The sequence below is a fragment of the Trifolium pratense genome, linkage group LG4, assembly GCF_020283565.1.
Source record: "Trifolium pratense cultivar HEN17-A07 linkage group LG4, ARS_RC_1.1, whole genome shotgun sequence".
Taxonomy (NCBI): Eukaryota; Viridiplantae; Streptophyta; class Magnoliopsida; order Fabales; family Fabaceae; genus Trifolium; species Trifolium pratense.
This window is the reverse complement of record NC_060062.1, coordinates 35,002,493-35,024,893: the sequence shown is the minus strand read 5'-3', so window position 1 is coordinate 35,024,893 and position 22,401 is coordinate 35,002,493. Positions and strand designations below refer to the sequence as shown.

General features: G+C 33.5%; 2 protein-coding genes across 3 annotated transcripts; both read left to right on the top strand.

Annotated features, from left to right (window-relative positions):
* The first annotated feature begins 1,128 nt into the window (after nt 1–1,128).
* Nucleotides 1,129–5,410, top strand: LOC123923227 (metal tolerance protein 4-like). Its single transcript, XM_045975913.1, has 7 exons — nt 1,129–1,347; nt 1,706–1,875; nt 2,147–2,345; nt 2,596–2,774; nt 3,124–3,274; nt 3,628–3,758; nt 4,215–5,410. The coding sequence occupies exons 1-7, from the start codon at nt 1,164–1,166 to the stop codon at nt 4,392–4,394; spliced, it is 1,194 nt and encodes a 397-aa protein (XP_045831869.1). The 5' UTR covers nt 1,129–1,163; the 3' UTR covers nt 4,395–5,410.
* Nucleotides 5,411–6,781: 1,371 nt separating this feature from the next.
* LOC123923548 (probable LRR receptor-like serine/threonine-protein kinase At1g06840) lies at nt 6,782–21,771 on the top strand. Of its 2 annotated transcripts, none has more exons than XM_045976239.1 (21): nt 6,782–6,938; nt 7,522–7,683; nt 8,305–8,446; nt 8,881–8,952; nt 9,055–9,126; nt 9,440–9,583; nt 9,730–9,801; nt 10,114–10,185; nt 11,015–11,089; nt 11,367–11,435; nt 11,672–11,740; nt 11,839–11,910; nt 12,113–12,199; nt 12,551–12,622; nt 12,714–13,198; nt 13,372–13,536; nt 13,650–13,933; nt 19,886–19,937; nt 20,073–20,323; nt 20,538–20,672; nt 21,167–21,746. In XM_045976239.1, the coding sequence occupies exons 2-21, from the start codon at nt 7,596–7,598 to the stop codon at nt 21,512–21,514; spliced, it is 2,826 nt and encodes a 941-aa protein (XP_045832195.1). In that variant the 5' UTR covers nt 6,782–6,938; nt 7,522–7,595; the 3' UTR covers nt 21,515–21,746. The 2 variants fall into 2 exon arrangements, with proteins under 2 accessions (XP_045832195.1, XP_045832194.1); XM_045976238.1 differs by having other exon boundaries at nt 6,891–6,998; nt 21,167–21,771.
* Nucleotides 21,772–22,401: the final 630 nt, after the last annotated feature.

Here is a 22,401-nt window from a genome sequence, read left to right as displayed (position 1 = left end):
TAAAGCAGAGGCTTAATATGTTCAAAGCTATACACAGACTAAAGTTGAGTTTTTAATGATCACTTGTTCAACAACGTATAAATTATTATGCTAGTTCAAACCATAATTCAAAAAGATTAGTTCTCTAAACATGGTCATAAAAAGAGTTCGATATCAGTTAGATTATAGGTTCAATCAGTCCGAACAATCTAGTTTTCAAATGATTGTTCGATTGTTAATAGTAAAATAAGATTGCATGTCTTTAAAAAATTTGATAGCTTGCTACCACGGCTTTTTTTAATACTGATTTTCAGTGCTGCAATGCGGCAATTAGCATGCTTGTTCCTTTTTTAGAATCAATATCTTAAAATTTCTGTGTGTCACGTTAATTATCAAATTCTATATTATAAAATAGGTTAATGATTACAGTAATTTATATGGAAGAAAGTATAAATATTTGATTGTGTTTATCCTGTGCCTATTAAAAAATCTAATTTTCTTGATTAACGTTTAACTTCCTCTATCCGTACATAATTTCAAATATTTTTCATCTAAAAATATTCTGAAAAGCTCATATCTTCTATAAACTTGCGATTTTTGTGTAAATAATTTTTTTTTTGTGTAAATAAATAACCAAACACTTCTATTTTTTAATTAAAAAACCAAATACTTAGTTTTTTTTAATTAAAAAACCATTTCTAAATTAAAAGGTAATTCAAAGGGACTTGTCTACTTCAGTTGGATAATCTATGATCATATTATATTTCATTCTTGTCTCCGGTTGCGGCATGATTCTGTGCGTATTGCCTACTGAGTAATGACATACTGTTTGACCAAACTTCCTCCTTCAGAATAAATTATAGGCAGAAATGACTTTGAGAAATATAAAAATGTTTAATGTATAGTTATTTATTATTAGGAGAATGTTAACTTGTGCCCTTAAGGCACATGTTAAGGAAACAAAAATAGAAATTATTAAATGCTAATTTGTGCATTTTGACTTTTGAAACATTAAATTTCTTGTATCATTAAATGATGAATTTCTATTTTGGTATATCTTAACATGTGCCCTTAGGGCACATGTTAACAAGACCCTTATTATTATTGGGTTGCAACCACAGATATACATATATGTGGTGACCAGTAGCATCAGAGTATACTATACTATACTATAACAGTGATCAATGGAGGGAAATTCAAGTTCCAAGCCATTATTGGGGAATCAGAACCATGATATGAACTCTTTTAACTCACTTACAACAGCTTTCTTGTCCAAGTTGCCTGATAAAGTCCATTCTTTGATCCTCCACACTGACTCTTCCTTTGACTTTGATCCTCATGTCTCAAAATCCACTAACTTAAGCCAAGGTTTCATTCTTTCTTTCTTTCTTTCTTTTAATCATGTACTAAACACACCTTTTATTAGATTCAATGTTGTATTACTCTCTAGACATACTTAGATTTTTATCTCTTGTTCATAAAGTTTCCTTGAATATAAATTTGATCTATTAAGTTTAAATTCGTAGTCGCAATCCCTATATTGCGGCTGGAGTTGCAGTACCAGAGACATTCAAAACCTTGATATATATATGTTGTGGCCTATATCGCAGTTGCAAATTTTATTCAATTAAGCCCCTCATCTTAGTTGCAAAAGAAATCATATAATATGACTCCCAAGTCTCTATAACTTAAAAATTTTATACTATCGGTTTTTCCTATTTTATAGGAGAGAAAGAATACTATGACAGACAATTTGCTACTCTAAAATCATTTGAGGAAGTTGACTCCATAGTAACATCGGACTCCATTGATGTAGAAGACATAGAAAAACAGGCTCAACATGAACGGGCGATGAAGATTTCTAACTACGCAAATGCAGTTTTATTGGCATTGAAGGTGATATTCCATTAGATGTTTATGTTAAATTCGAAATTAAGTTAAAAATAATAAAATATCAGGAATGCATTTGATAACAGGTCCAGATAGAGGGACAAACCTGATTAACATTTTTCAATTCTATGAGTCATTTTAGAATATCAATAATATGGAGGATTAAATTAATATTGTCCTGAAAGTTCAGCATAAGGTTCCATAATTTTTATTGAGATATGCAACATAATTGCTTATCTTGCAAGAGAAAAATAACATTATGCATATACATGTCTAGATATATGTGACAATTAGGACTGGATCTATGGCTATTGCTGCTTCAACATTGGATTCTTTGCTTGACTTCATGGCTGGTGGCATACTTTGGTTCACTCACCTTTCAATGAAGAACATAAATAAGTACAAATACCCTATTGGAAAGTTGAGAATGCAGCCGGTGGGAATAATCATCTTTGCAGCTGTCATGGCAACACTTGGTGTGTCCAAACTACTTTATCTATATTATTACTCGCAATCAAACTATTCGTTTAATCATAACCGTCAATTAATCAGGTTAAATATTTTTTACCTGTACACTGTCAATTAATCATAACCGTCATATCATTAAAAACGTGTCACTTCAATCTTAACTTACTTCTAAAGTCACAGATATGATTGGTTGTGATTTGTTGACAGTGTAACACTTACTTTTTTACATTGTCGTTATATCTAAACCATTTGCTATAGGCTTTCAGGTATTAATGACTGCTGTAGAACAACTGATAGAAAACAATCCTTCTGAAAAAATGTCTTATGAACAACTAGTATGGTTGTACTGCATTATGATATTTGCAACCGTGGTGAAGCTTGCGCTTTGGTTTTACTGTAGAAGCTCAGGAAACAAGATTGTGCTTGCCTATGCAGATGTATGGTAGCTTTCTCTTTTCATGAATTACTTTATAAATTGAGTATTGTTTGATTGGCTTATTTGAGGTTATCTACCGTTATTTTGAGACCGTTAGGGAGAGCGCATGAAAACATATAGTGTAAGCTGTTTTCAGCTTATTTCCATAAGTTCTGTAGGATAGCTAGTGAAAATAGGTCATAGCTTATATAAAAAGAATTTGACTTTATTTTATTCTTTGTTATAGAAATAGCTTATACATAAGCACTTATATGATTAGTATTTATACTTTAAGTGCTTAATTAAGTTGTTTATTTAAAACAAGACTAAAATAAGTTGTGCTGACATATCTCACAAATACTAACTTGCAGGATCATCACTTTGATGTTGTAACAAATGTGGTTGGATTAGTTGCAGCTGTTCTTGGTGATAAATTTTACTGGTGGATTGACCCTATTGGTGCTATTTTACTTGCAATTTACACTATTTCAAATTGGTCTGGTACTGTTATGGAAAATGCAGGTAAAATTAATTTACTACTATCCTTAACAAAATCCAAACCAAATGGTTGTACTCGAGTAGTTATGAGCTTCAATGAAGGTTATCAAACCCTGAATGGAACAATCTTTGGCCAGACCTTACTTATCTTTCAATCGAACTCTAGATTATTAGAGCCCCTTTCTCCTAGAAATCAGAGAGTTAAGACCAAATAAATCTTATCAAAATTCCTAATAGTGAAATTATGAAAGAAGGGTGTCTTTGAAAAACAAAAAAAACTTTGTTGTATTGATCAAAGATATGAAAGAAAATTATAACTTTGTTATATGTAAACAATGTAGTGTATAAATATTGATGCTACATACTTTCTCTTGAAGTTTCACTTGTGGGACAATCTGCACCTCCTGAAGTTCTGCAGAAGCTGACATATCTTGTCATAATGCATTCTCAAATTAAGCGAATTGATACTGTTCGCGCTTACTCGTTTGGAGTTCTATACTTTGTAGAGGTATGTATCCAAAATTAATTTAAATTCTAGTATTTCTAATTATAAAATTGTAAGTTTATAACCTTAATTTATGTATATTATAACTTCGCTCAATCACATAACAGTCTTGCTCATTTTCATGCCATGCCTCAGATGGTTTTTATTTTTATTTTCTTTTTGAACTTATAGGACTAATGTTAAGGCATAGATATTATATAATGTTTAGTAACCAAATGCACTAAATAAACATTTCCTTTTAATCAATTAATTCAATCTTGGCGATTGACTAATGAAATCCGTGCTATGGTGAAATTAATAGACACGCTGCACTTAGGAAGCAGTGGTAGAGCTTCACAATTCGAGTTTGAGTTACAACATGACATCCTATCCTAATTGAATTCAATTCCGTATTTCTATGGCATGCCATGGCAAAGATAACATGTTTTACCGCATAATTTTGGTTCGATTGACAAACAGATTGACATTGAACTGCCAGAGGATTTGCCCTTAAAAGAAGCACATATCATTGGCGAGAGTTTGCAGATAAAGCTCGAGAAACTTCCAGAAGTTGAGCGAGCATTTGTTCATCTAGATTTCGAATGCGAGCACAAACCAGAACACTCAGTTCTTAGTAAACTACCAGACAGTCAGCCTTAAGTGCATTATTTGATTCGAGTTTGAAGTCTATGTATGACGAGTGTGAATTTCTATACCTTAACCTTCATTTATGATTTTTTTCCATAAAAAAAGATCAGTTTGAAGTATTAAAGTTGTACTCATATACTGAAATGTCAGTCTATTTATATCTATACGTGAAATTCACATAAGATCAAATACATATCTATATCTCAAACTCACACATGATCCTTAAATTATGTTACTGAAATTTAACAAGTTGGCATCATTTAAGAAACAAAATTATCGATATACTAGACAAGAAAACGAAAACTTTTTCTATTGAAGAGACATAATTGTATCCCTCTTTTGTTGTGTATGTTAAGGATTTGGATTATGTGCAGTCACTAACTGCATGCATTCACGGCTTCCTGGCTGTGATCAAGATTCAAGATCAGACTGAAACGTCACGTTGTAAGGACTTCGTCACAAGTTGTGGTGATTGGGATGTGGTTAATCTAAGACAGCAGCTGTCTCAACCAGTGATTGATATTTGATACTATCCTTTCAATTTCTCCTTCTCGCAGTCCAGATGAGCAAAGATTTAATCGCTTGACGCTTGGAAAGGTGAAAATGATGGAAAATTTTCTACTGCTTAAGCCTATAGGTCTCCATTACCAGTGACATGTTTGACATCTAATTAAGTTATCATTCTGACTTAGCGTTGGAGGAACCCGAAAGGATCAAGTTACTGTTGTGTAAGATTGGGCGTGGAATTCTAATGATGAATGTTAACAGAAATGTCGAGCAACAACTGATAATGACTAATCACTTATGCCCTGTCTGCAATTTGGAACCCGAGACTATGTTTCATGCTTTTAGAGATTGCAAACGGAATATGCATGTTTGGAGTTTCTAATCACTGACTGTAATCTAATAATCTTGTAATGCAATTCCAGTATCTTGTGGAAGACATCAAAGGGTGATACAAGCTGGATTGGGGGCTATGTAATGCATTGTTCTTCTCTTATATATGAGGGTTAATAATAATATATATTCCTAGGCTCTCCCTCTTACTATTCACAAAAAAGGAAAACAACATTAAATAAATTAGATTTTTAAAAGTAGAATTATTATTTTATTTTTCAAATGCTTAGTAAAAACCATAATTTTTATTTTTTGGTAGATAGACAAAATGGCAAGCTATTGAAAACTGACACGCACACAAAGTGGAGGGACCGAGGATCGAATCTCAGTCATGATGTCCAACACTAGCAATTGCTGCTTATGAATATTGAGAAAGTTATTTAACCATGAATATTGAGAAAGTTAGAAAAGTAATGAGAAAAATTGCGTTTTCTTATTGTTCAATCTCTAAGTACACAATACCTTTATATAGGCTTATACAATGATTAACTAACTTGTAACAATCAAGCATAACTAACTTGCTAGCATATATAATGAGCGCAACTTTGCGCCTAAATAACTAATACAGCCATATTAATCATACACTAAACAAGTTTATAGTACCACAACATTAAACCTTTTTTTGAAAAACACAACATTAAACCTATAACAGCGTGCATGGGATACTTATATCGTTCGTGTATATAGAGAAGTCAATCATGCACCGATTTTCTGGCGAACAAGAGTCATACTTCATCTTTTGAGAGGACCTCAATTGATTTAGCATGATGGTGCAAGGAGCTTTTCTTTGTCTCGTTTGATTAGTTAATTTTATTTCCTTTTTATTTTACTTATCCCATTTTTCACATAAAAAAGAAAAAATCTCCGGATACACCTCGAGTAGAAAAAGACATACAAGTTTAACAAATACTCACCTACTTTTTTTTTTGATCAAAAATACTCACCTACTTTGAAACTTGATTTTTGTTCCTTTGAATTGACCAATTATTTTTAAGGAAAAAACGTAAATAGACCATCTTTCAAACTTAACTATTAATTGATTAATTAATTTTTTTTGAAAAAGATTAATTAATTGATATGTCTTGATAGGGTGAGACAATTTCATCAATAAAATAAAAGTAATTTATAAAATTCAAAATCATTAATCATATATTCATATTCATATTAGACACTTGAATAGTTTATATACTGTATTATTTTATTTTTTTCTTCAAATGGACCAGTCTAATTAACTTTCTTTTTATTTAATTTCAGATTTCAATTATAGAGATTAAATTGATACTAATTCACACATTGACTAATTAAATGATGCACTTGTCTTGTTAATTACCTGATTCCAGAAAGTCAAAATGACAAAAAACATTATTAAATAATATATGCTTCTTCTGTCAATGTTTAATTTGCTATGTGACTATGCCACATTTTTCAATATCATACTGAGTGACACATGCACGTTGATTAATTAAGAACTATATAGCACATTTCATGAACCAAACGTAAGTGATAGAACCATTCTCCCGCTACATTGGAGACCAAGTCAGAACTCATAATTTGTCATTAGCTAAGAACTTTTCAATGCTAATCTAGTAATCTTTTCTACTATCATTAAATATTAGTGTCATCTTTTATATTTTTCCTTTTGTTGTAGTCTTCAACCAGGTGAGGTTCTTTTCAAAAGAGTGTTATGTTTTTTTACCCTTCAAGAGTTTATACACTAAGGTATGCATACATACATAACATATTCTGATTTTTACAAAAGAGTTTTTTTTTTTTTTTTTAATACAGTAAGGTTTTAAATTGCGGTTGAAGTAACTGTCGTGATCTTTGATATCATGTATGTCTGAAATCACAGTGAATTTCATGAAATCACAGATAGTGACACCGCGAATTTGATTTTGTGAAGCTTTAGTGTAGTTTTTGCTTCATCATCTGAATTTGATCATGATTTCCGCATGTTTGTATTGACGGTAAATTTGGTAGAATTATCAAATTTACCGTTTGTCTATCAAATTTACCGTCAATACAAACATGTTTGTATTATATGGGAAATCATGGTCAAATACAGATGATGAACTTTTATTGCAGCCGCATTTCAGTGGCCGACATAAAATATATATAACTATGATTTCGCAGCCGAAATCGCGGTCATGTGTCTATTTTAAGAAGCATGTACCAAACAACTGTTTTTGAAAGCATATAGCTATATATATGAATGTTTTCTAACTATTTTTGTTGTTATTAGGAGAAGAAATTAAAGTACCTTGCTATTGAAGTTTAGATATTTAACAGGTGTGGTGATTTCTGCTTTTCTGTGGGATGAAGTATTTTTCAAAGGGTTTTCTTTGCTTTCTGTTCTGCTGCTGTTTTCTATTGGCTTCTAGTCAGAGAACTGATCCTACTGAAGGTATTTTTTTCTTCTTTTTTCTCATTTTAATTTCATTTATATATTATGTTTTGAACTTTCTTTATGATTATTGACAAGTTTTATGGTGAAATTGTGTCTGCTAGATCTCTCATCACATATATATATTTCTAAATAAATGGATTTTAATTGTTTCCTTTGAGGAGAGGATATCAATGAGAAGTGCTAACAAAAGATTAATCAATATAACATATGTAAAATAATTTTATTGATTCATTGAAAATATTCATTTCATGAAAAAAGGTACTGCTATATAAGTTATCATCAACTATTTTGTGCATACGTCTGTACTGCGTGATAGGTCCGAATCTGCTTAGAATAGCTTTTTGCATTACTTTTTCACACACAAAATTCAATGAACATGCGAAAATCACTTAATAGAGTCGATTTTGAGACCTGCAATATACAAAACACAACCAGCCATTAGGCTATTAATCAATTTTGGGGGAGTCACCAGCCATGAGTCCGATGACTCCCCCCAGTCACCTAGAAGCTCCGCCACTTCTTATAGGATTGAATGTATGATGTATCATATATTCCATTGTTTTCTTCGACGCTGTATTCTATTGTTGATATGATGATTTCATTTTCACTGACTTGCAGTTGACACATTGAGAATCATATGGAACCATTTGGTAGATATTAATGGAAATTTGAGCAACTGGAATCGCGGAGACCCTTGTAGTTCGAAGTGGACAGGGGTTATGTGCTCTACAGTTGATGGCTATCTACATGTTCAACGATTGTACAATACACTTCTTTTTCTTCTATTGAAATAGTCCTAATTGCCTAATTAGATGTAGTTTTTTATGCTTTTCGTTCGTTTCTCTCTTATCACATTTCAAATTTTTCGTTGTAACTGGATTGAAGTATCTCTTGTACTCTGATAGTAACATGATTCCAGTTTCTTTGTCCATAATTTTTTATGTTTTACTACATCACAATAGTTTTTGTGAGTCCAAAATTTCTTAATCAAAAGTTATTAGAGAATTGAGTTCATTGGACTAATAACAGTCATAATAATTTTGTGTGATGAATATTTTAAGTTCATTTTAATGATTTCAATCTTTTGTTTTGACAAATCATTAATCTTATTTATGAATTATATTCTACTTTTAGAATCAATAATTATGCATAACATAACATAATACTCCATTTGTTTTTGCTATATATATTTAGGCATCTAATGAATATGAGCTTGGCTGGAAGATTGGTACCTGAGATTGGAAACTTATCTCATCTGGAAATATTGTAAGCTATGACTGCATTCATAGATTTGAATATTTGAATTATGTAGCAGATTTCAATTACATTTCTTCCTCTAATATGTGTTTTTATTTGTATTTCTCAAAGGGACTTTATGTGGAACAACATAAGTGGACCTATTCCAAAAGAAATTGGCAATATCAAAACTTTGAGACTCTTGTAAGTTGAGATCCTCCTTTGTGATTTTCAGTCATAAAAAATATCGAATTGTCGATGGAAATTACAGACGTAAAATTTTGTCGCTAAACATTAGAATCGCTCAAATAGGAAATGAATTTCATTTTTTCCATCTCTAATTTTTAGTAGATTTACTGATATTTAGTACATAATAAATTCGTCACCGTAACAAATCATACAATATTTCGTAGTTTCTGTAGTTCAACTGGTTGCTTAAACAATTTACTAGCATTTTTCAAAGGACGAGTCGCGCCATTTTTTCTACTATTTTTCTTATTAAATGAACTTTTTGTAGGCTCTTGAATGGAAATCAATTAACAGGTCATTTGCCAGAAGAGCTTGGATATCTCCCAGTCTTGAACAGAATACAAATTGATCAAAACAATATTACAGGACCAATACCTTTATCCTTTGCAAACCTGACAAATGCAAAACACTTGTAATGTTCTTTACATTGATTCATACTGTTTTAACAATTTCTACTCTTGTTACTTTATTTATTATTTTTTTTCTTTATAGCTTTTTCATTTTTCTTTAAAGAATGATGAAAATAATGCTTTAATTTTTTCTCTTAATGGAGAGCAGTCACATGAACAACAATTCACTTAGTGGACAAATTCCATCACAGCTTTCTGGCTTAAGAAACCTTCTTCACCTGTAAGTGATATCAATGTCAAGCCATTAAAATGTACCCTTTTTGTTTTCTTAGGGTTAAATATGTTTTCAGTCTCTATAAAATTTTCGTATTGCATTTTTAGTCCTTATGAAATTTTCATATTTTGTTTCTAGTCCCTATAAAAGAGAAGAATGTAGTTTTGCAATTTGTAGGATGGAAAAGTGGATATAGGGACTAAAAACATAACTCGAGATAATTATAAGGACTAAAAAATATATATATTTAACTTTTTTTTCGAATACTTGATTGTCATGTCAATATCTTGTTGACAAGATGTATCTTTGGACCTGCAGTCTTCTTGACAACAACAATTTATCAGGACACCTCCCAGATGAACTTGCTGAGATGCCAAGCCTAAATATACTGTATGTTTATTAATGTTATGCATGTGTTTATGTGTGCTTGTAATCTCATTTGGTTTTTATTTTGTTATAGATTAGTATAACATTATATTCTTTATGAAATCATTGACATTTCACTTCTAGGTTTTAACACTCCCTCCGGTCCTGAGACAGTTCACCTTTCAAGATTCATTGAATAAATTATATATGTATTTGGTCTATAATATACACCATTTATTCAATGAATCTGGAAAGGTGAAATGTCACTTATAAAAAGGACCGGAGGGAGTATGTAAATTGGCAGTTCATTCTCTTTGCATAGTATGTATGATTTAAGATATCATGTGAATTTTCATATGTCTGAAGCAATGTTTTAAAACAGTTGAACCAGAAACTAGTCGGTTCACCATTTGGTTTGATTCCAATTATCATGCAATTTGATTTGAACCAGTTTTAAAGTTGTTTGTACCGCGGTTTAACCATGGTTCGTTCAACAGGTTCATATGTTTTGCATTTATTTATTTGTCATTCACTTCGATTGTGGTTGAACTGATTGAACCAATACATCATGCCCCGAAGACCTCACTGTTTTGGTCGCCGTTCCAACTTTTAAAACATTAGTCCGAAGAGATAGACAAAACGACATGTGGCTGTTGAGTATCAAACTAAGAGACTCTAGTACAATTGGACTTGAGAGAGTGTGTAGGAGTATGAGAATAAGAGGTCTCACATTGAACCACATAATACTAGATAGAACTGTTTGTTGTTTTTTACATTATTAACTGATTTCATAAATATATTTTGCTTGCAAATAGATTTTTGAAGTATTTCTTGTATTTTCTTGTTCTATCAGTCAACTTGATAACAATAACTTTGGTGGAAATAGCATTCCAGATTCTTATAGCAACATGTCAAAGTTGTTGAAATTGTAAGTACATTCTACGATCATAATTAACGTAGGGAGCATAAACATTATGATAATTTTTTTGTGTAAAACAAAAACAATATTAAATATTGTGTCCTCAAGATTATATTTGACAGTTGATCACTCATTAGAACACAATAAACTGAATTTTTTTGCCACATAGTTATTTGACTCAATTAGTGTAACAAGGTCTTATCATATTTCTTTCATCAAAAGAATATATTCGAAGAGATGTAAGGTTTAACATTGATATGTTGTTGTCGGTTACTTGGTTAATCAGGAGCCTTAGGAACTGCAACTTGACAGGACCGATTCCTGATTTAAGCAGGATACCGCACCTTGGTTATCTGTAAGTCCGGTTATCTCATCTCAATTCAACTCAATTTATCTAGTTATGTTTGTAACTTTACTTTTTGGACGAATCGAAGTGACAAGAGATGAATCTCATTGCATCGTAGCAACAAGGAAAAACTCAGTTTATGTAGCGATTTATAGGATTCTGAATATTTAGATTTATATGTTGGAGAAACAATCTAAGACTGATTGTAAATGTTTCTGTTTGACAATTGTTTGTTCTCATTGCAGTGATCTCAGTTTCAATCAATTGAGTGAATCTATTCCTAGTAATAAGCTATCTGAAAATATCACAACCATGTAAGAACTTCTATTACTTTAATAGTATGTTAATCTTTTCAGAATATGATAACATGAACTTTTATGATCTTATTTTCTAACCTTTGAAATGTATACAGTGATTTATCAAATAATAAGCTTAATGGAACTATTCCTTCTAGCTTTTCTGATCTTCCTCGTCTTCAGAAATTGTAAGTTATCTTTTGTCTCATCCTTTTGTTCTTCTGCACGAAATGTTTTCCTTACTATAGACCAAATAACATTAACTAGAGATCATCTTATCTTACTTATAAACCATTTTCTGTTGAATTTCTTAGTCACTTAATTTAAAGTTTTACTAATCATACTATAAACTAAATGACTTTTTAAGACATATATCTTGCCGTATGACAGGTCAATTTCAAACAATGAACTGAGCGGCGATGTTCCCTCTTCCATTTGGCAGAACAAGACTTTAAATGGAACAAAAAAGCTTTTCTTGTAAGATGTTGAATGATAATTGCACAATTTTTCACTTATAAATTTGTACCTATGAAGCATTGTTTGACACTAACACGTAGAATACCAGTAATAATTTAAGAAAGTGAAAGTGATTGAATATAACCACATGTGTGAGTATCTTGTCAAACACTAACACGTGTTTAAGGGTACATTAGCCGATAGTAGTTTCAACATAAAGATGCTGCATGTACTTGTACATTCTCTTAGTCTTGGGAATCTTGTATTCTTATTCTGTTAATCTGTTTTGTTTCTCTTTTGTAGTTTTTTCTATATTGATGCTACTTAATTTTATTGTATTGATTTACTCATCATGCAATTGTGATCCTGCAGGGACATGAAAAATAACCGACTTACGAGCATATCAGGCAGCATATCAAATCTTCCTTCAAATATCACAATCCTGTATGTGTTACCTAAAATTAATATCATAATAATTCCATTTTTTTATCGATAACATGTCGCATTATGCTTTGAAAAATTACCATTTTTTCAGGCTTGAGGGGAATCCTATATGCTCAAATAACAACAATACCGTAGTTCAATTCTGTGGAACTGAAACTGAAAATGATATGAATGGTAACTCCATTATTATCTGTCCAACTCAACCATGCCCTCCTCCATATGAATACTCTTTGGAGTGTGTCTGTGTAGTGCCGTTGCTCGTTAATTATCGGTTAAAAAGTCCCGGATTTTCAGATTTCAATGCATATGTAGAAGACTTTGAAAGCTTCTTAACAAGTGGTCTTAACATAGATAGTAATCAGCTATTCATTAATAGTTTTGTGTGGGAAGACGGTCGATTGAGAATGTACTTGAAGCTTTTTCCAGTTTCCGTTGATAATACAACCCGTCATACTTTCAATCAAAGCGAGGTTATTCGGTTAAGAGACATGTTCAGAGAATGGGATATTCATGAGAGTGACTTGTTTGGACCTTATGAACTTCTTGACTTTGTTCTCCTCGATCCTTATAAAGACAGTAAGTCGCAGAAACTTCCTATAATATCGTTAAAAAAGATAAAGAAACTTATAATGTTTTAGGAAGAATTTGAACATTACTAACATCAAATTCAATTTTCTTTCGGTTAAACAATATTGTTTTGTCGAGTACTACTAAGCCGTTGTTTCTCATACTACTTATTATTTCTGCAGTAACTGTCTCCTCTTCAAGTTCAGGAATAAGCAAAGGTGCATTGGTTGGAATTGTCTTAGGTGCAATTGCATGTTCAGTTACATTATCTGTAATTGTTGCTATTCTTATATTTAGAATACGTTTGAAAGATTACCGTACACTTTCCACACGGCGTAAAAGTAAAAGTGAGTAAATTTCAATGACTATGAATTTTTTTATGCTAACCTTATGGTATGAAATATGAATTATGAATTGCTGATTGAAATGTATCTTAAAAAAAACTTGGTATTTTTCACAGCTTCTAAGAGCTCAATAAAAATTGATGGTGTAAGAACATTCAATTATGAAGAAATGGCTTTGGCTACGAACAATTTTAGCCAATCTGCTCAGGTTGGACAAGGCGGGTATGGGAAGGTTTATAAAGGAAATCTACCTGATGGAACTGTTGTTGCCATTAAACGTGCGCAAGAAGGATCACTACAAGGTGAGAAGGAGTTTCTTACAGAAATACAACTGTTATCGAGGTTACATCATCGCAACCTTGTGTCTCTGATTGGTTATTGTGATGAAGATGGTGAACAGGTATCTCTCGTTTTAAAAACTCATTAAGTTTTTGTTTTTAGTAAAATAAGTTATTTTTCATTCTTGATTTTTGTTGGACCTTTGGATTTCCACTTGTTTCATGTTGTCATTGAAAAGAGGATGTGAATGCATAGAACAAGTTGGCCTGAATTATAGTTCTAAATGTTGGGCTTGACGAGCTTAATGCGAGTGTAAATTAAAGTTCCAAAATCCAAAAGAAATTGGATCTTGTAGCGCAGCGGTAGCAATAAAATGAACACCAATATTTAACGTGGAAACCCTCAAATGTTGAGGGAAAAAACCACGGGACAAACTCCGAAAATATTCCACTATATCAAAGAATATTACAATACTCCATCCGCTCTCTATCACAAACAAGAGATACAAATATAGTGTTTCCCGTGAGATTCACTCCTATTCTAATACTGCTATATTTTACAGTACCAAGGAGTAATAAAGATGATACCCACCCAAGTGTATTTTTCTCACACTCTAAGGATTTACTCAACACTCTATTTTTCTTCTCACTTAAAGTTTCACTTCTCTCTCACAATACTGAAGCTTTGTTTTCTTTGAGCTTCGGATGATTTGCTCCATATGCCAAGGCCTCTATTTATACATGAAATAAGGCAATGTGAATATGGTGCTTCCTTGTCAAAAAATAGCTGCAACAATATGTGAATCCTGTCACATTGTTTTTCCACAATACCAGCACCGCATGCTATGTCTCTGCATGTAAGCTGTAGCATAGCTCTACTATTGGAAGAACATGTGTGTGCATGCATTAATTGCATTCAAAAGAAAGAAGACTCAAGTTGCTTCACTATTGCAACTTTGGCTGGACTGCCCACTTGTTGTGGGTCCTACAATTCTCCCCCTCCAGCCAAAGGAGAGATGTCCTCATCGATCATTCACCTGCAATCCATGCCGATCAACTCGGCACAAAGTTGAAGCTTTTCACGCGTTACAACTTTTGTCATCATATCCGCAGGATTTTTATCGGTGTGAATCTTTTCCAACTTAAATTGTTGTTCTTCTGCTGCTTGACGCAACCAATGATATCTGACATCAATATGCTTTGTACGAGAGTGGTACATCGCATTCTTACTTAAATCCAAAGCGCTTTGACTATCACAATGGATAACGTACCTTTCCTGCTTCATTCCCAATTGCTGAAGAAATCTTTTTAACCAGAGCATTTCTTTACCCGCTTCAGCCATAGCAATATATTCCGCTTCAGTAGTTGATAAGGCAACACATTTCTGCAACTTGGATTGCCAAGATACAGCTCCTCCTGCAAAAGTGAACAGAATTCCTGAAGTAGATTTTCTGCCGTCCGAATCACCCGCCATATCTGCATCTGAGTAACCTTCTAGAATTGGTTCTGATCCTCCAAAGCATAAACACTTATTAGAGCTTCCTTTCAGATACCTCAAAATCCACTTCACAGCTTCCCAATGTTCTTTACCATGATTAGAAAGAAACCTGCTAACAACACCGACTGCATGAGCAATATCTGGCCGAGTGCAAACCATTGCATACATCAAACTCCCAACTGCTGAGGAGTATGGTATAGCATTCATAGTTTCTTTTTCATCTTGACTAGTAGGACAAGTCATTTTGCTGAGTTTAAAGTGATTGGCCAATGGTGTGCTAACCGGCTTAGCATTCTTCATGTTGAATCTTTCTAGCACTCGATCCACATATCGTTGTTGTGACAACCATAACTTTTTAGCCTTCCGGTCTCGCAAGATCTGCATGCCCAAAATTTGCTTTGCAGGGCCTAGATTTTTCATGTCAAAGAATTTTGACAACTCGTTCTTTAAATCACCAATCATCGTCTTGTCTTGTCCCACTATCAACATATCATCTACATATAACAGAAGGATGATGAACTTGTCACCTCGAAATGTTTTGACATATACACAGTGATCTGCATCAGTCTTGGTATATTCATGACTCATCATGAATGAGTCAAACTTCTTATACCACTGTCGTGGAGCTTGTTTTAATCCATACAAGCTCTTCTTTAATTTGCAAACCAAGTGCTCCTTTCGAGTCTTCTCAAATCCTTCTGGTTGAACCATGTAAATTTCTTCATCTAAATCTCCATGAAGAAATGCAGTCTTTACATCCATTTGTTCAAGTTCCAAATTCAAGCTAGCAACCAATCCGAGTATCACTCGAATTGAACTCATTTTAACGACTGGAGAGAAGATTTCATCAAAATCTATTCCTCGCTTTTGTCCAAAACCTTTTACGACTAAGCGAGCTTTGTATTTCACTAGCTTGTCACCATCTTTCTTGAGCTTGAACACCCATTTATTCTTCAAGGCTTTTCTGCCTTCAGGAAGTTTCACAAGTTCATAAGTTTCATTTTTCTGCAAGGAATCCATCTCTTCTTGCATTGCTTTCATCCATTGAATTTTATCCTTATGAGTTTGAACTTCTTCAAAACTTTCTGGCTCCCCCTCATCAGTGATGAGGATAAACTCCGAACTAGGGTACCTGGTAGATGGACGATGCTCTCTATTTGATCTTCTGAGCTGAGATGTAGGGGATTGTTCATCATCCTCAACATCATCATCATTATCACCATCTTCTATCGTTGACTCGTTATCAACCCTAGGGTCTTCATCAAGATCTCCCCCTTCTGTGGTAATTCTTATAGGAGGAGTGACTGGTGTAAGATCAACCTTACCACCGTGCTTAGGTGTTTCCGGCATAGCAGAATCTGACATAGTTTCTTGCTCATGAAACACTACGTCTCTGCTTCTAATAATTTTTCTCTTCTCTGGATCCCATAACCTGTAGCCAAATTCCTCATCTCCATAGCCCACAAATATACAAGGAATGGCTTTATCATCAAGTTTTTGTCTCTGTTCCTTACTTACATGAGCAAAAGCTTTGCATCCAAACACCTTCAAATGAGAGTAACTGATATCATGTCCGGACCATACTCTCTCAGGAATGTCAAAGCCCAAAGGAACAGATGGAGATCTGTTAATCAAGTAGCACGTGGTTTGAACAGCTTCACCCCAAAATGGCTTAGGCAGTTTAGCCATTTTTAGCATACATCTAACTTTCTCCATAATGGTTCTGTTGATTCTTTCAGCAACACCATTATGTTGTGGGGTGCCAGGTACCGTCTTCTCATGTCTGATGCCATGCTCAGAACAATAATTTTTAAATTCATGGGAAGTATATTCACCCCCATTATCTGAACGAAGACACTTCAAAGGTTTACCAGTTGCTCTCTCCACCATCACATGAAACCTTTTGAAGTATTGAAAAACCTGGTCCTTACTTTTTAGGAAGTACACCCACACTTTTCGGGAAGCATCATCAATAAATGTTACAAAATATCTGCTACCACCAAGAGTCTCCACTTCCATGGGTCCACACACATCAGAATACACCATATCCAATATATCATCTTTCAGCTTTGAAGTTCTACTGAAAGATACTCTATGATGCTTGCCAAATAAACAATAATCACAAGGATTCAACTTAATACTTTTGTCAAACGGAATGAGGGATTTCCTTGACAAAATTTGCAATCCTTTTTCACTTAAATGAGCCAGCCTTTTGTGCCACAATTCTGGCAAAACATCATTCTCGACTGCATTCAAGCCATCTTTGATCAGTTTGACTTGAGTTTTGTATAGCGTGGAATACACAGAGCCTCTAGCAACCATCAACGATCCTTTGGTAAGCTTCCATTTTCCATCACCAAAGTTGTTGTTGAATCCATCTAAATCAAGAGCATTAACAGAGATTAGATTTAGACGCAGATCCGGCACATGTCGCACGTCCTTCAATGTTAGTGTGCAACCAGCATTGGTTTGAATACACACATCACCGATTCCAACAATATTTGCAATGCTACTATTGCCCATCTTTACTTTGCCAAAGTCTCCTTCTTTGTACACCGTAAAGAAGTCCTTGTTGTAAGTGGCATGGTAAGATGCAGCTGAGTCAACGACCCATTCAACACATGAATCTGCAACATGGCACTCTTCTTCTTCAACAGAAAGCAACACCACTTCCCCATCAACTACTGGGGTTGCGGTATTTTCATCTTCATCTGGTCTTTGGTTCCTTTGGTCTTTCTTTTCTTTATTTTTCCAAGCTTTGCAATTTCTTTTGATGTGACCTTCTTCGCCGCAGTAGTAACACTTAAACTTTCTTCGAGGTTGAGACTGTGATTTGTCTTTGGATTTATTAGATCTCCCTCTGCTCTTACTCCTCCCTCTGTTCTCCGTGACAAGGGCTTGGGAGTTGCTTGACCCCATGTCTTTCCTTCTCGTTTCTTCATTGAACATACTATCTTTTACTTGAGACAAAGTCAGCGCTCCATCTGGAGCAGAGTTGCTTAATGACACAACCAAAGTTTCCCAACTTTCCGGCAAAGAACTCAAAAGTAATAGTGCTTGCAATTCATCATCCACCATTAACTTCATGGAAACCAATTGGTTTACCAAGTCTTGGAAGTCACTCAAGTGTTCGACAACTGATCTTCCCTCCCTGTACTTTAGATTCACCAACTTTCTAATAGCGAAAGTTTTGTTTTGTGCAGTCTTTCTTTGATACATCTTTTCGATATTCTTCCACAGAGTTTGGGCATTTGTCTCTGTGGCCACATGGTGGAATACACTAAGATCCACCCACTGCCTGATTAGACTGACAGCCTTCCGGTGAAGCTTATTCCAATCTTCAACCGTCACTTTGTATGGCCTTGTGTCACCTTTTTCTACAGGATCATACATATCCTTGTAGAAAAGTATATCCTCCATTTTTGGCTTCCAAATGGAGTAGTTTGTTGAAGTGAGTTTAACCATAGTACCGGTGTTATCCTCCATTTAATTTACACTATAATCTCAGGCTCCAACTGGAGCTCTGATACCAATTGTTGGGCTTGACGAGCTTAATGCGAGTGTAAATTAAAGTTCCAAAATCCAAAAGAAATTGGATCTTGTAGCGCAGCGGTAGCAATAAAATGAACACCAATATTTAACGTGGAAACCCTCAAATGTTGAGGGAAAAAACCACGGGACAAACTCCGAAAATATTCCACTATATCAAAGAATATTACAATACTCCATCCGCTCTCTATCACAAACAAGAGATACAAATATAGTGTTTCCCGTGAGATTCACTCCTATTCTAATACTGCTATATTTTACAGTACCAAGGAGTAATAAAGATGATACCCACCCAAGTGTATTTTTCTCACACTCTAAGGATTTACTCAACACTCTATTTTTCTTCTCACTTAAAGTTTCACTTCTCTCTCACAATACTGAAGCTTTGTTTTCTTTGAGCTTCGGATGATTTGCTCCATATGCCAAGGCCTCTATTTATACATGAAATAAGGCAATGTGAATATGGTGCTTCCTTGTCAAAAAATAGCTGCAACAATATGTGAATCCTGTCACATTGTTTTTCCACAATACCAGCACCGCATGCTATGTCTCTGCATGTAAGCTGTAGCATAGCTCTACTATTGGAAGAACATGTGTGTGCATGCATTAATTGCATTCAAAAGAAAGAAGACTCAAGTTGCTTCACTATTGCAACTTTGGCTGGACTGCCCACTTGTTGTGGGTCCTACACTAAATTGCAGTCTGCAAATGCAATTGCGGTCGCAATATTAAGGTTTTAGAGATTTCCGAAACGACATTGCAATTGCGGCCTCATTTGTCTGCATTTTGCCACAATTTCAAAATTTGCAGTGTAACCACAACTACAATTTAGAACTATGGCCTGAATGACTCTATACTTTATACAAAGAAATAATTTATAATTCCATAATAAGATATACTAGAACTTAGGGTATGCAACTATAAATTCATTTTGTTCTTATCCCTTCAAAACATTTTATGTTCTAATTCACAATGAAATCTATTCTTCTATAATTTTTCCATCTGGTTTATTGCGTTATGGTTGCAGATGCTGGTTTATGAATATATGCCAAATGGAACACTAAGGGATCACCTTTCTGGTACATTTATTGCTCTTATCATTTATTGCGCGCGAACGTCTCTTAACAGACATTCAGAGGCTTCTTAGAAATTTACTATAGGAAATCTTGAATTTCTATGTTATATCTAACTTTGTAGATAATGTTTTATGACAGCTCATTCTAAAGAACCTCTTAGTTTTCCCATGAGATTGAAGATTGCTCTAGGATCAGCCAAAGGTCTTGTATACCTACACACAGAGGCTGATCCTCCAATATTCCACAGAGATGTCAAAGCTAGCAACATATTATTAGACTCGAAATTCATAGCAAAAGTTGCTGATTTTGGACTTTCAAGACTAGCTCCAGTTCCAGATATTGAAGGCAATTTGCCTAATCATATATCTACAGTTGTAAAGGGGACCCCGGTAAGGTTTCTATCAACATATTTGCTTTTGATAAAATTGAGCATGAGGTCTTTAACGATAAGTCCTAGCTCAACTGGCAAAAACAATGCCGAAATTGTTAGGTCAGACGTCATGACTAGGGTTCGAACCCCGGCTCTCTCACTTGTGTGTGAGTTTATGATGGATCAGTCTTATCGATGACTTATTTTCTTTGTTCACTGTTTTAAACGTGCAGGGTTACCTTGATCCGGAGTACTTTTTAACTCGCAAGTTGACCGATAAGAGTGATGTTTATAGTCTTGGTGTTGTATTTCTGGAAATTGTGACTGGAAAGCCACCAATCTTCCATGGTGAAAATATTATTAGACAGGTATGTCTTGGTTTCTTTTCATGATAATTGTGATTGGATCAAGATGGAGTATAGTAAAAATTTCACTCTAGTTGAAAGCTTTTTTTTTTGTGCTTTCTTTTGTATATTTATTAGAATTAGAAGCTACTCTTATTACAACTTAATCAATAGATGACATGTAGCCTAATCACCAGTTAATTAACCTAACATATAGTTAAGTATATACTCTAACATAAATCATGATAGTTATTATTCTAACGTCAATGATGACCATACCGATATCACTCATCCTATTAATGTAATCCACTAAAGTCGGACTAGTTCTTTTTTATTGAAAAAAAAAGAACTAGCTCAATTTTAATGGTGCGAGATTTGGATAGTTTACACGAAACCATAGATTCAAACCTTATTTTGTCTCCATTATGCATTTGTGCGCATCTTATTGATGTTATATTCCCATTACCGTCGCTTAGATATTAAGATATATAATATAGTGCTTAACAATTTTTTTACAGGTTAAACTGGCATTTGGATCAGGTGGAGTGTTTTCGATTGTTGATAACCGAATGGGATTTTACACTTCTGAGATTGTGGAAAAGTTTTTAACATTGGGTTTAAAGTGTTGCAAAGATGAACCAGATGAAAGGCCTAAAATGACAGAAGTAGCTAGAGAACTTGAGAACATATTAGCTATGATGCCTGAGTACCATGCCAAAAAGGGAAGTGAATACGATACAAGTGATTCTGGAACAACATTTAGTTCACAACCTTCATCATCTACTATAAAGAATCCTTTTATTTCAGAAGATATCTTGGGTAGTGACCTTGTTAGTGGAGATGTACCTACCATTAGACCAAGATAGATGTTGAAAAGAATATTGTTTGTGTAAATATGGTTTTGATGATATGAGAATCACATTGGCTTGTAAATTGAATAGTGCAAATCTTTTAATACTTCCCTATTGTAAGAAAAATTGACAAAGAAAAATGGCTTGTAAGTTGTAACTCAATAAATAAATAAATAATCAAACAAATAAATGCGAAAAGTGAAATGTTTTTTTTTACACAAATATGAACACAGATACCATATACTATTTATACAGTTTTCGAGATTTTGAATTATATTTTTTTCTCTCATCAATTGCTTGTTTTATCTCTCCTCTGAATTGATGTCAACACTCAATAATATACGGTGTTAGAAAATTGTGTGTCCAAATAATAATAGTATTGTGTCAAAAAGATATAAAATAATAAAAGTATTGTAATAATTGATTTTGTAGTCCCACTTTTTTTATGTACATCAATGACTCTTATTGCTTTCTTTTTCTCTCTTTAGTTTTGTATACGAAGTGGTAAACGTCACTTAAAACTCGCTCACATAATTGAAAGGACATAGATTAAAAGTTGAATGTACTTGTTCAACCCAATAATATCGGTATTAGCAGATGAGTTAGATTTTACGGTCTATCATTTCAAGTTTGTATAAGAAGTTATATATAATATAATATAATATAAACTAGTTTAAAGACTCGTGCAAATGCATGGGTCAACTGATTTTTATTCGATATTTGAGTTTGTCACTATATTAATGTAGAAAATTTATTTTAAATAAAATATTTAAAAATTTGTTATATAATATTGGTAAAATACAAGTGAATTGTTGTGTTAATCATTTCTCGTAAACTTATTTATTCAATTTTTATCTTTTAGTGATAAATAATGGTCCCGTGTATATTTTTAATTAAAAATT